We start from the raw sequence: 14,964 nt of genomic DNA on the forward strand, positions 1-14,964 counted from the left end.
CATCAGCTGTAGCAATGTGTGTCTCATATGTAGACCTATAAAATGTATATTCACATTAATGTTATATTATATTATATTATATTCACATTGAAGCTATTTTTAACATGATTGGCAGCTGTGATTGGGACATTAGGTTGTAGGGCATTGGGCTATGGACTTTCTAAACAGTGTCCCAAAGGTTTGTAATTATATTTCAATTATAATTATATTTAAAACAATGCATACCTTGCATAGATGGCCCAACAGTGTCAGTAGCAGGCCTAGGTACAGGGGGAATGCCATCCTCTGCACCCTGCAAAATGGCAGGATGAGTGCTCCTCAAATGGCGCATCATGGATGGTGGATTGTTGCAGTAGGCTAGCTGTCGATCACAATACACACACATCTCACTTTATTTGGGGTTTCTAAATGGAAATGCTCCCACACCACAGATGTACGGCATCTCTTCTGGGGAGCCTCCATTTTATATATCTATCCAAATCTATCTATCTATGTATCTATCTATATGAATCTATCTATGTATCTAGATATGTCTCTATAATCTATCTATATATCTAGATATGTATCTAGATATGTACCTAGATATGTATCTAGATATAATCTATCTATATATCTAGATATGTACCTAGATATGTATCTATATATCTAGATATGTATCTAGATATGTATCTAGATAATCTATGTATTTATATATGTACAGGTAATCTATCTATATATGTATCTATCTATTAATCTAGCTGTCTATATATATTTATATCTATGTATCTATTAATGTGTCACTATATGTATACTCTGTCTGTCTCTAGCCTATCAGTCAATGTGTTGTGTAAATTTAAATGTAAGCCTAAATAGCCTATAACTAATCAAATCGCACTATGTCACTATATCATAAAAAATCCGCTATCTCAAAATCAAACTCCTCTCACAAAAACCCACGAGGTCAATATGCGTTGATTTCACTTTTATACAGATGTGCGATTGTGTGGTCTGTTCCCGACCGTTCCAATCAAATGCTGATTCGGTGGACCACACCTGATGAAACACTTAGTGAAACACTTCGAGGCTTCGTTTGGTCATAGTCACGTGACATGGGTGTTTTGAATCACGCTTTGGATCAGTGTTTTGAAACATCTGCGCTTCGGGATCTCGCAAAGCTTCGGAACGACTGTTTCGCGTCAGCCATCCCTAGTTGTCTTGCGTTGTCTTGCGTTGTCATCAGCAAAGGTCAAAATCTTGACATCAAATTGACATTGACACTTGACTTTCATTTTTGACCTATTTCGTGACGTAATTTTGACATCAATGTTGATGTAATATTGATGTTAAATTGACATCAAATGCCCACTGGGGTATTATGGTTAGCTGGGTCATTTATGAGACGAGCTCCAGTTCATGTGCCGGCGCCTCCGTGTCGTGCTTATCTATTATCTGCTATATTTACTTATCTATTAAATCCAGGTAATTGGTTGATAAAACATTGATTAAAATTAAGATACAATTCATACAAAACGAAATTCACTTTAAAGATTTCGGTTTCATGTTGCGTAGACCTATCGTTACAGCCCTATTAATCAACATTGTATTTTTTGTTTTGTTTTTTTGTTCATATATCAATACTTTTAGCATTATTTATTACAGTTGTGTATCTGTATGTTCTTTGTATAGTTGGTTTTGTCAACATGATTGGGAATTAACTTTTGTTATACAATGTATTTTCTTTGTTGATTACATTTATTTTACTATATTGGTTATAATATATAATATAATAAAAGTTCTAATATATTTTATATATATATTTTTTTGTATTAATACATTTTTCTTTTCTTTTTTGAGTACACTTTTGTTTTTTGGACACCTTTGAAGGAAATGTTGTGTAGTTACATAATGTTGAATTAATAAATCAATCCATAACTTTTAATGTAATAAGTTAAGTAAATTCAGTTCCTAAGAATAAACTTACCTCTATATTTCTTGTCCAGTGACGTTTCAATGTTTTTAACGGGTCGACTACGCTTCACAATGGAATCACAAAAGACCATGTAGAACACATGAAGTGTGTGAGGAACACTTCAAGGTCATTTACATCCAAAGCACAACCTGGAAACCTCGTTTTGGTGATTTCGGGTGAATGTGTTAGAAACCAAGACGGCATCCAGAAAGTAAGACGTGATATTTACATTTTAAGAATGTTGCATTAACAATGTTACACAACAATGTTTATGCAACGTTGTAAAAAAACGTATTTATAACGTAAAAAAACCCCTGACATCTCTCGTATTAAATACGTCAGATAAAAACGTTATCACAACCTTTTCACAACGTGAAATAAATGTTTTTAAAACGTTTTTGTGTTTGCTGGGATATCAGCACAAATTCCATTCACCAATTTTATTAAAGTTTGACATTAAAGTGTCATTTAGAAGAAAATATTTCAACCATTATAATTTAAGTTTTCCACTCAGATAGTCACAATGAATTGTTTTAAACCTACAATCAGTGTAATACTTTACAGTCAAGGCCATCAACGAAACAAAGCTGAAATGTGCTTATATTATGTAGATAAACTTAGATGAAATAAGATGATATATTCATCATGATAAGGATTCAGTTTTAGTTAATAAATTAAACAGTAGATCTTTCTCTGCAACCACAAACTTAATTGTTTAGCTACAAATGCTCAGTATTTGGTATAATTATACATAATATAAATATATATCATATAATAATTATATTTAGATATAAGCCAGAAGCTTTTGATAAAATCTCAGTGGCATTGAAAGAATCTGCACTGGGAACCTGCGATTCTTACTTTGAATCCTTTATTTTATATTATCATTTGAATGTGTTTTCTGTGTGTGAATTTCTATTTCGTGTGAACGGGACTTTTATTTTGGCGTGACAACATGACATCATAAGGCTGCGCCGCTTCTGCATCTGTGATTCTGCTGAAGAAAGGTTTGTTTTTTTAATAATTTAAAGTATTTAAACCAATGTAACCAGTTCGGACAATTATATAGAAACATGTTATTTGTTAAATGTAACATTATGTACTTAATAACATTAATGAACATAGTTTTTATGAGTAGAGTGCATAGATAACATTAATGAACATTTTTTGTGAGTAAACATGTATAACACAAAAAATGCGTATCATTTCGCACCCTATATTGTGAATCAGTTCATCATAAACACGCTGTTTGCTCTCTGGCAAGTAATGATAGAGAAGCGGAGCTCTTTGAAACCGGTTTAGATTCAAATGAATCAAATGATTCAGAGTTTGTAAGCGCTCGAATCACCGAATCGCGCTGACGACTCCTGCAGTTCACCAGTGTAAATGCAGCAAGAACAACAACACACACATGTGGAATGACAACTGACATTTTTTTTCACAGTGTAATCTATTAAATATTATTTACAAATGCCAAAATATTTTTTTTGTCTGTATAATATGTGTTCCTTTGTTGATGTGTTTTTAGTCTAATCAGATCATTTAAGTCCATTAACTCTCTCTCTCTGACTGACTCTCTTACCAGTGAACTGAACTACTGAACTAGATCTGATTGACACACACTCAGAGATTTAGTTTAGAGTGTTTTTAGTCTAATCAGATCATTTAAGTCCATTAACTCTCTCTCTCTGACTGACTCTCTTACCAGTGAACTGAACTACTGAACTAGATCTGATTGACACACACTCAGAGATTTAGTTTAGAGTGTTTTTAGTCTAATCAGATCATTTAAGTCCATTAACCCTCTCTCTGACTGACTCTCTTACCAGTGAACTGAACTACTGAACTAGATCTGATTGACACACACTCAGAGATTTAGTTTAGAGTGTTTTTAGTCTAATCAGATCATTTAAGTCCATTAACCCTCTCTCTGACTGACTCTTACCAGTGAACTGAACTACTGAACTAGATCTGATTGAGACACACTCAGAGATTTAGTTCAGAGTGTTTTTCTTACTGTTAACTATTCTCCTCTTAAACAGGACAGAGTGTCCAAACACACAGAAAAACTCCTGGTGAAGCGACTGAGATCCACGTGACACACTATTATAAAGATGGCGTTTATTAAAGAGGAGAGTGAAGACGTGAAGATTGGAGAAACATTCAGAGTCAAACATGAAGAAACTGAGGAACAAACAGGTTAGTTTGTGTGTTTTACTGTGTGTTTTACTGTGTGTTTCATGTGTGTGTTTCACTCCTGTCGATCCCACAATGTGTGTTTCACGTATTCAACCGAAAACTTCTGTTAAAAGGTGTTGTGTAAATACCCCTAAACATTCAGGGGTGCATTTCCCAAAAGCAGGACCAGTGTTGTGCCGAATTTCGACTCCCTGCCAGAATCTGACTCCCCCTCCCGTGCATGGGCAATGACGTCGGTGCGACTGTTTTATTTTTCGTCTGTTTGTGTTACTTAATAAAGTTTGGTGTCTTTTTTTTTATTTATTTTTTTTAAACAGGTGTTTATTATCAGTGTTTTCCAGAAAGCGTTGCGAAAACTGATCACTGGCATACAGGACATTATGTTTAAGTGCACTATACTTACCAAGTCAAATATGAAATGTTAATATTTAACATTTATTCCCATTGTGCACTGTTTACTACTATAGACAGTCCAATAATACCATGTGCAACAAGTTCTACTTAATTCTGCACATAGATTATTCTTAGATATACTCTGCCAGTACATTTATTTAAATCAAACCCCAGAATTATTTTCCTGTCCAAAGCACAGGTGTAAGCAAATTATATAAATCATACTTCCCTAATTTTTCAGGTTTGCAAAATCAAAGACACATGAAACTCATGCTGGTTACACCTCTTACTATGGATGCTAAAATAATTTCTCTGTTTTACACTTGATATTGTATTGTGATAGGCACTTTCAATTCATTCTGGCTGATATTTGCCAGTATAACTGGGTGGCTAGTCATCTGAAGTGGACATAACACTTGTCCATTTCAACATTTACCTACAACTTTAAATGTATTTTATGATGGTGCACACTTTCTGTTTTCAGGATGATTAACTGCATTTTGGTGATAAAAAAACAAATACATGTAAAATGCTTATAACTGAAATCATTCAGGAATGTTTTTATTATTATTAGCTCAATGAAAATGTCATTTCATTGCATTCACCGTTGGTCCCCCTTTTATGTACATGTGTCACAGTAAAATAATAATTTTTATTGAATGTGCAAAGTTGTCTTGAATTGTGGTCTCCAATGAGCTGGTCAAAAACGCATAAGTTGGAGAATAATAACTTAAAGGGATACTCCACTTTAAAATAAAAATTCTGTCATCATTTACTCACCCTCAAGTTGTTTCAAACCTGTAAGAATTTCTTTTTTCTGCTGAACACAAAAGAAGATATTTTGAAAAATGTCTGTAACCAAACAGTTGATGGACCCCATTGACTTCCATAGTAGGAAAAAGAAAATACTAATGAAGTCAATGGGGTCCATCAACTGTTTGGTTACAGACATTTTTCAAAATATCTTCTTTTGTGTTCAGCAGAAGAAAGAAATTCATACAGGTTTGAAACAACTTGAGGGTGCGCATATGATGACAGAATTTTCATTTTTGGGTGAACTATCCCTTTAAATAGGATTACAAACTAAACAATAATAAAAAAAAGAGAAACTACTGCTCAACACTTGAAAATAAATACATTTATTTAATACAAGCTGGACACAAGTAGTTGGTAACTTCCATCGATGTTTTTGCGCAGTCACAGTGGTACCACCGAGGGCACACGCCACAGCCAATCTTAACATAGGGACGAAGTGAATATTAGTATGCACCACAATTATCTTTTAACATCCATTATGATGAAAAAATAAATATGGTGTACTTAAAGACTACTCTTTTCAACAACAAAAAAAGGATCAAATAAAAAGTACAGTTAGAGTACCCACCCAGTCAGTGCCATTGTCAGGACTTTCTTCCTCCCCACAGAGAAAGCACAAATCTTTTAGATCATCTATGACAATGCCAGGGGAGAAGAGCCAATATGACACAAGGCCAAACCTCACAATTACTTTAAAGGTACAATATGTAACTTTTTTGCTTTAAAAATAGCAAAAATCACTATATCTATGTTATATATATATATTTTTAGTTGTGTACTTACATTATCCCGACTGTTTCCAACAACTTTCAAACCAGGAGAAATTTGTAATTTAATTCAAAGACACTGCACGTTTCTTTATTTTCGTTTTGTCGCCGTCAATGGCGTCATATCCGCGCTGTCCCTGGTTTCCGCTCGTACTGCCATAGTAACCAGAGCCCTCTGATAGTAACCAAGGCGACAGATGTGGACAACTGTGGAGTTCGTAATGTCTATCTGCACGCTGTTGTTGTTTCGTTCAAACATTATGGACCATGGCAAGCAGACTTTGGATAAAAAAGGAGAACTAAAACGAGAATCAATATCAGCGCGGTGTTTTCGAGATGCCTAGAGCTCCCATAGACAGTATATAAACGAGAGCTCCACGTCCGAGACTTCGACCGCTTCTACATGTACTTTATTAAACAGGTGAGCACATTTACATAAAACTAATCAATGTTATATAGTTCAACAATGATAAAATGTTAGAATATGATCTGTAAGTTATTCTAATGTTGATCTAGCTCACTGCTAGTCTCATACAGACAAACTAACACATCAATTTCAACACATTCAAATGCAGTTTAGTGTGCTAGTGTAATGTTAGACCAAGTGAAACAGTGCTGCGTTACCTCACAAGTTTAATTTGTCTAATAAACTGACCTGTGAGTTGTAATTCTGCACTTGCGTGTAGTTCGGTAGAATGAAATGTCCATATACCTTTTATATCTGCGGGACTCGCGTCGCGTTTGGAGCTGATAGCTGTCTCTTAGCAATCCCGAACTGCTTCATATCACAGTCATGATAAAAGCATCGATGTATTCACTCATCCATAAACATTATTAGATTGGTCGGCTTGACGTTGACGACAAGATCCATAATTCTTAGCAAATGTTGCGTCATCAAACTACGCCTTTGTTATTGTATGAGGTTAGCGACCCCTAGTGGCGAAAAAATGACATACTGTACGTTTAAACAGACTCCTGAATAGACTACTTTAAAATAGACAGTCTGAATATTTGGATTTTTTGGCAAGGTGATAGTATTCCACACTTACCTGTGTTTTGTAGGAGGCAAGTAGCTATGGCCAATCTGATGGAATTCACATTTGTTTTGCTTGTTGAAAACAGAACTGGCTTTTTGTCCAGCATACATTCAGCAAACTAAAAATAAACAATTAGAACAATTTCATTGTTATAAAGACAAACAGCTGTGTTGGTATCAAAAATTGCAGCCAATACACTGACATCAATAAAGAAAGAACACTATGTAAATCTTACTGTGTAACTGTCAGTGAGTGGTGAATGTGGTCAGCATATTAATGCTGGAGTTTGAACTGATTTTTATGCCATTCATTAGGGACTACTGTCTTTTTAATCAGTACTCTTAGCCAATTCCATAATTCTTACTTTTCCGACAAAGGCCCCACAGGAACTGCTGTCCTTTTGGTCTGGGTGTGGCAGTGTGTCATATGCCCACGTGGACACATGGATGCCTTTTTGATTCATGAATGACCTGTAATCAATAATAAAAAAAAAAGCTCAGAACAGCACCATTTTTTTTTCTATTCAACATTCATTGATAATTTGCCCCATCATAGGACTTGTTTAAAAGGTGTAATTACCTTGTCACTTCTTGGCATCTTTTAAGGTCAGGTTGCCTCTCCCCAAGAGGATCCAAATACAGAACCCACTGTTCCTTTGGGATCATAACCTTAATAATTGGAATATTACAAATGTTTTTTTTACAAAATCCACAAAAAAGTCCCACCTACTCACACATTAGATGTTGCATTATAGGCAAAATTATGATTTAAGCTGTATATATAATATTTAAAGTTACCAAGTTGCTACAAAATATTACCAACAAAGTCCAGTGATGACAGTCATTGATGATCCCAAATATATATTGGTACAGCATTGGATCCATCTAAAATTTAAACAGTTGTAATCTTACATGTAGTTCTGAAATGTCTAAAAGTTACAATGAAGATTTGAGAGTTTAATTAAAAAAAGAAATCCACCAACCTTCACTTTTGCTGTTTCCCCTTCCCAAATGCGCGTCATTTCAAATAAATCAATTGCTGAAGCCCTTTCTGTTGTCTCCCTATTAAATTTTTGTACTAGATAGTACATATAGGCGTTCATGACCTTACAGGAATCAATGGAGTAAGTTTATCCGTTTCAGGTAAAATAGGATAACACACTACCCTGGTAATCCAGAGTTCTCGCGAGAGCACAAGTTGAATTTGCTCAGCGAGTTACTCTGGCGTCGAGCAATGGAGCTCATTAAATATGCCCCTCGATCTGAGCTGCACCAATCACAGCGGGTTATCTGATATAGGCGGGCCAGAGGCAAGATAAACAGAAACATTGCAAGATGGCTATGGATGAATAGCAGTTGTTTGAAATGGCTTTGGCCACTACAATGAACGAGTTAGAATTGGCTTTTTATCTAAAAGAGGAACAGAAGACGGCGCTCGAATCGTTCCTTTGCAAGAAGGACGTTTTTGCTGTTTTGCCGACCGGATATGGTAAGAGTCTAATCTACCAGTTGGCTCCGCTGGTAGCTAAGCGTATGGGGTTTATTGTTGTGATTGGTCATAGTGTTATCCAATTGCGTGCAGTGAGATTTTCAAATGCATGCTTGATGCCGCCCCTCGAGCTGGGCGATTTTCATTGACCGATGCCAGACCATTAATCTTTTAGATTTAGGTCTGGATTTCCAGGCTAATAACACACAGTAATAGACAGTAAATAAATAGTAGATTTTGATGATCTTTGCAATAGAAGTGAATTAATCAAAACTAACTTTAGCTGGACAATAACTTTATTCTAGAGCTGCTGTAAAGCCAAAACAATCTCTGTTACTGTAATTTCCTATTATCACTGTAAAGCTGCTTTGAAACAATCTATATTGTTAAACGCACTATATAAATGAAGGTGACTTGACTTGATACATTTTACGTTTAATGCTTTGGAACAATTTATGTGGATTCAATAAAGGCATTGCACCAAGTACAAATATGAATACCAGACCCATGAAACAGCTAAGACTAACCTCACTTTCAATTTGTAGAGAGGGAGCAGTTTTCCATATGTCTTCAAAGAAAATTTTAAATGGCCCCAATTTTGAGAGGACATGAACATTCTTTCCTTCCCAGGCTTCTCTCACACCTGTAAAATGAATAATATAGAGAAGCATGGTCTTCCTCTGTACATTTTATGATACTGAATATGAAAGGCAAGAGAAAACAAATGTTGGTCTTACATCATTTTGTTTTTCACTTATGGTGAAACAGTGCCATAACGACAAAAAAACAATTCTACAAAAAATTAAGATGGATCTCGTTTCACTACATACATACATTGGTCGATGTCAATTGTGGAGTCTGACAATGCTGGGGCTGGTGTGGAGGCTGGAGCAACAGGAGAGGGACTTGCCAGGGAGGAGCAGACAGTGGAGGCTGGAGCAACAGGAGAGGGACTTGCCAGGGAGGAGCAGACAAGAGGGAGTCTGTGGTGACAGGAACTGCAGATGGGTTGGAAGGCTTTTGTAATCTTTGGGGAACTCTGATCACTTGAAGCACCATATTGATGATCTACCCAATGTTAATTTTGGGGAAAGTCACACCCCTTGCATTTTCAAGATCGGCACTCTTGCCTTCCAAGCAAGTGATTGTAAATGGCCCAAGGTAGTTGGATTCAAGTTTTCCCCCTTTCCGTTGTTCGGCTCTGATGTTTCTCCTCCACACCTTGTCCCCAACTTTGAAAGTTGTGAGAGGTTACTTCAGTCTTTTTTTTACAGTTTCATGGCTTTTTCTAATGTTCCCCTTAACATCCATTAAAATTTTACTTAAATTAAGAGTGGACTCTGTAACCTCCTCAGTGGACACCGTGTCCTCCACAGTCTTGTCAATCTGAAAAGAAAGTTCTTATCTTGGTTAGTATATTGAAACATGTAAGGTGATCGTTAACATATCTGTTTCAAAAGTAAAAAAAAAAAGTCCAGTTACCCTGTAGTGCTCTGCAATTTGAGAGGGATAACGTGCCTCTCTCCCAAACATTAAAAAAAAGGCGAGTATTTGGTTGTCATTTGAACTTTTGTTTTTAGTTTTTGGCTGGCTTTCACCAGTTTGCAGATAGCTCTGTATATCAATACAGTATATTATTACATTTCAAACCTTTCAATTTTAAAACATTTAACGCTTGCACCATGCTCTCTGATTTTATAAATTTTAAATATGTTCTATTATAAATGCATAAATCTAAAACATTATAAATACATTGACTTAGAATGAGTCTTAGATATGCCATTCCATGTTGGAACTAAGCTGACCTCCAGTGTGCGTCCTGGGAATCAAACACATTACCTTAATACCATTCTTCATCTGCTAAACTACAGCAATGTACACAGCTGACTTATGCAGCAGCCAGACAAGGGCAACATCCGCATTGGCAACTTTTAATTACAATCAGTATTCAATATTTAAAACCCACCTCTGGATCGTTCCATTCATTCTTTCCACGAGTCCATTGGTCTGCGGGTGGTACGGGGCGCAGAGGGACATTTCAGTGTTCAGCACTTTGCAGACATGTGCATTGAGCTGCAATTATAAAAGAAAAGGGACAAGGACAACGCTTCATGAGATCAGTGTATTTATGTAAATGTTTGCATGTAAACTAACCTCATTGACAAACTCTTTTCCTTGGTCGGTGAGTACCCTTTGAGGGGCCTCAAACTGATACACAAATTTTAGTAAACAGTCTGTGACTTCTTGCGCTGTTTTTGTTTTCAGTGGGTATGCCTGGGGCCACTTTGTAAGGTAGTCGATTATAACGCAAATATACTGGTTTCCATTACTCGTAACTGCGAGCTTGCCTATCAGGTCCATGCCAATCAATTCAAAGGGTTGTGTAACCTAGTAAAGAAACCAACAACCATACTTCAGTAATATTTTGAGCATTATCAACATCATTAGGCCTACAGTTTGTCTCTTATTTAAAATTTTCATATTTCAATATTCAATTTTCTGTTTAATCTGCATGTACATATATAGAGCTTATTTCTGTAGCTTTATGCTGTATTATTCATTATTAGTTATTTAGGGTTGTGATAGGAAAAAAAAGCATACCACAATAGGCGTGTACTCAGCCTCCTTTTTTATTGAGGATCTGCTGGCCTGGCATGGTCCACACTGCTTCACCTGGCCAAAGCATACAACATTTAAATAGTAAATAAATAAATAAATAAAGAGAATACAAATAATGCACTACATATGAATCCACTTCAACTGGACATCAGTAAATGCATGATTAAACAGTCCTGGAATCAACAACATAACATAAAATATTAAAGTACTGTGAAGTAAACTCTACAATATAACATACAATATTACTTTGACAATGTCAGTAGATGCGTTACCCATGTGTCAATATCATCTGACATGCCAGGCCAATAAAATCTTCTGCTGATGGCATCTCTGGTCTTCTTTTGGTCAGTATGAGCTCCATGGCTGCTGGCATGGAAGTCTTTGAATATTTCATCTGCCTGTTGTGCTCCACAAACAACTTTTGCTTTTATTTCGGATGGAGTGCCTTTGTGGCGTTTGTAAAGCAGTTCACCATCTAGGAAAAAAAATCTAGTTGACATTTGTAAATTACCCTCACTGACACTAATGTGACTCACACTTCACCCGACACCTATATTACTATCAAATCAATCTTACCTTGAATGTCAAATGTGTTTGCTCTTTTTCGGAAAGTGTTTTTTTCCGTCTTTGTGAATCCATCAGGGTATTTTCCAGTGCTCTTGTAATTTGTAATTTGTCTATAAATGGAAGGATCCATGTCAATCAATGAACCAAACAAACAAACACAATAGATAAGCACACCTAATAGTACGTTGACTATAAGGATGAGCTCTCCTCCGCCCTTAAAAGCTTTCCTAAGCAGATGCAGGTGCTCTTCAATTACAAAATAATAAAATAATAAAATAATCAAAATCAGAATCACTTTTATTGCCAAGTACCTTGGGTTTGCATGTACAATTAATTTGTCTTGGTGTACTAATGTTTCCAATAGTAGCAAAGAATCAAGGGATGATATCAATAATAATAAGATTAATTCAGATGAATCAGACATCTGTGAGATAAGATAATAGAGTGAAAGATAAAGTTATGAAAAAAATACATAAGTACAAATAATCACGTAATACGAGTTTCATGTGTTTTCTCTTGCAAAGCTGACATTGGAGTGGGAGTATAAATTCGGCAGGTGCTGTGTTTAAAAATTATAGTGATTTTATGTGTGTCACTGCATAAATACATATAGTTATAATTTATGCTGTTAGGTAACCCTATCCAATTAGGCCTAGTAACTCAATATAATTCGTCATATCTATCTGATATAACAAAAAGTTGGGTTTTCCTTTAGCCCATTTTTGTTTATGGTATTTCCCCATAATCAAACAAAGATTAACAATAAAGGCCACATTTGGTGGTTATCTTTGTATATCAAAATAAAAAAAAATACATATTATTCAGAAAAGTAAACTTTCATGCCTAAGCAATTTACAAAGCAAACATATGAGCAGTAAAGTAATTGACCGCCGCGTCTAGTTAAGTGACATCATGCGCGTGCACGCGAGGGGAGTCAGATTCTGCCAGGGAGTCGAAATTCGGCGACTAGTGTGGTGACGTCATTGCACGTGCACGTGAGGGGGAGTCAGATTCTGGCAGGGAGTCGAAATTCGGCGACTAGTGTGGTGACATCATTGCGCGTGCACGCGAGGGGGAGTCAGAAATTCGGCACAACACCGGCCCGTGGCTTAGGAGACAATGGTCAATCAGAGGCGTTTAAGTTAGTCAAATTCCATTCACCGCTCAAAATGCTGGGCTTCCCGAGTTCTTTCTGCATGTTAAATACTATGTTGAGTGGTGATTGCCTAGAACTGTGGTTAATGAATAACGTGATTAATGACTGAGAGTCTTCTCGGCAGAACTTGCGGTAGAGCTCCCATTTCCTGGAGGGCCACAGCCAGGCAGAGTTTAGCTTAAAGCCTAATTAAACACAACCTATGCAGGGAATCTAGGCCTATTTGAAAACTACAGGTATGTGTGTTGAAGCAGGAATGAAGCTAAACTCTGCAGGGCTGTGGCCCTCCAGGAACTGAGATTTACAACCCTGTTTTAAGGGAAACGCACCTCAGAATTACAGACATAAAGCATTACATTCAATTAAACAACTGGACCAGTTCACCTACAAAACCCTGGTCCTCACTTACAAAGCCCTCCACCATCTGGCCCCCTCATACCCCACTGACCTCATTTCCCCCTACCAACTCTCACGGTCCCTCAGATCCACCTCAGCCGGTCTCCTCTGCATCTGCAAGTCCAACCTCCGCAGTTTTGGGGACAGAGCCTTCTCCAGGGCAGCTCCCAGGCTCTGGAACTCCCTCCCCCAAGAGATCCGCACCTCTGAGTCCCTCACCATCCTTTAGTCCCGCCTCAAGACCCATCTCTTCACCTCTGCCTACCCCTAGCCCCATACCCCCTCCATTTTCATCTGTGCCTGCATCTTGTTTTGTTTTGTTTCTTTTTCTTATTATCTACCTGCCCTGTAAAGTGACTTTGAGTTCGTGAAAAGCACTATATAAATTCAATTTATTATTATTATTAGGTTCAGATATAACAGGTTGTTAGGTTCCGATATAACAGGTTACACCTTTGTTAGTTGTTTAGTGGATATAGGATTCAGCATTCGTGTTGTAGGATTTGATGTTTTACATGTTTAAATGTGTTCATGTCTCTGTGCCATTAAACTGGTATTAACTTGATTTGTTTCTTTTTACCCTAGACCTGATGGAGCTGAAACAGGAGAGTCAAGAACTGAATGAAATGAATGAGAAATATTGTGATTTCATGACTGGGGAGAAATCTTTTAGTTGTTCACAGACTCATAAAACAGAAACTAGAAACCTCCAGATGAGAGTTCACTCTGGAGAGAAGCCTTTGACCTGCCATCAGTGTGGAAAGAGCTTCAGTCGAAAAGACAGCCTTAAAATTCACTTGAAAATCCACGCTGGAGAGAAGCCGTTCATATGCCCTCAGTGTGGAAAGAGGTTTACACAGAAAAAAAACCTTAATGTTCACTTGAGTGTTCACACTGGAGAGAAGCCTCACACCTGCCAACAGTGTGGAAAGAGATTCACACTACAAGCAAATCTTACGACTCACATGAGAATTCACACCGGAGAGAAGCCTTTCATATGCCCTCAGTGTGGAAAGAGTTTCAGATATAATGAAAGCTTTAATCATCACATGAGGATTCACTCAGGAGGGAACTGTTTTACATGTAATCAGTGTGAAAAAAGTTTCACAGACATGAATCACCTTGAGAATCATGTAAAAATTCACACCGTAGTGAAGCCTTACATATGCCATCAGTGTGGAAAGAGTTTCAAACACAGAGCAAACCTTGAGGATCACATGAGAATTCACACTGGAGAAAAGCCTTTCACTTGTCCTCAGTGTGGAAAGAGCTTCACGGTGAGGGGAAGCCTTAGGATTCACATAAGGGTTCACACTGGAGAGAAACCTTACAAGTGTCTTCAGTGTGAGAAGAGTTTCAAATATCACTCAGACCTGAAACGACATTTACAAACTCATTCTGAAAAGAAAATGTTGTTTCCCTCGGTGTGACAGGAGGTTTAAAAAAAGGAGAAATTTCAAGAATCATCTGCACATTCACTCTGTAGAAAGACAATTCAGTTGTGATCTGTGTAATAAAAACATCACACTTACAAATACATAAATAAAAATACATAAAGTCATGTAAATGTGAGACCCT

At 36.8% G+C, this 14,964-nt stretch overlaps 1 protein-coding gene across 2 annotated transcripts; it reads left to right on the top strand.

Annotated features, from left to right (window-relative positions):
• The first annotated feature begins 2,875 nt into the window (after positions 1 to 2,875).
• LOC307157205 (uncharacterized protein) lies at positions 2,876 to 14,957 on the top strand. Of its 2 annotated transcripts, none has more exons than XM_079869053.1 (3): positions 2,876 to 2,955; positions 3,991 to 4,147; positions 13,972 to 14,957. In XM_079869053.1, exons 2-3 carry the CDS (start codon positions 4,063 to 4,065, stop codon positions 14,814 to 14,816), a joined length of 930 nt encoding a protein of 309 aa, XP_079725179.1. In that variant the 5' UTR covers positions 2,876 to 2,955; positions 3,991 to 4,062; the 3' UTR covers positions 14,817 to 14,957. The 2 variants fall into 2 exon arrangements, with proteins under 2 accessions (XP_079725179.1, XP_079725180.1); XM_079869054.1 differs by lacking the exon at positions 2,876 to 2,955 and adding an exon at positions 3,284 to 3,330 and having other exon boundaries at positions 13,972 to 14,950.
• Positions 14,958 to 14,964: the final 7 nt, after the last annotated feature.

The sequence above is a fragment of the Squalius cephalus genome (assembly GCF_949319135.1).
Source record: "Squalius cephalus genome assembly, chromosome: 4".
Taxonomy (NCBI): Eukaryota; Metazoa; Chordata; class Actinopteri; order Cypriniformes; family Leuciscidae; genus Squalius; species Squalius cephalus.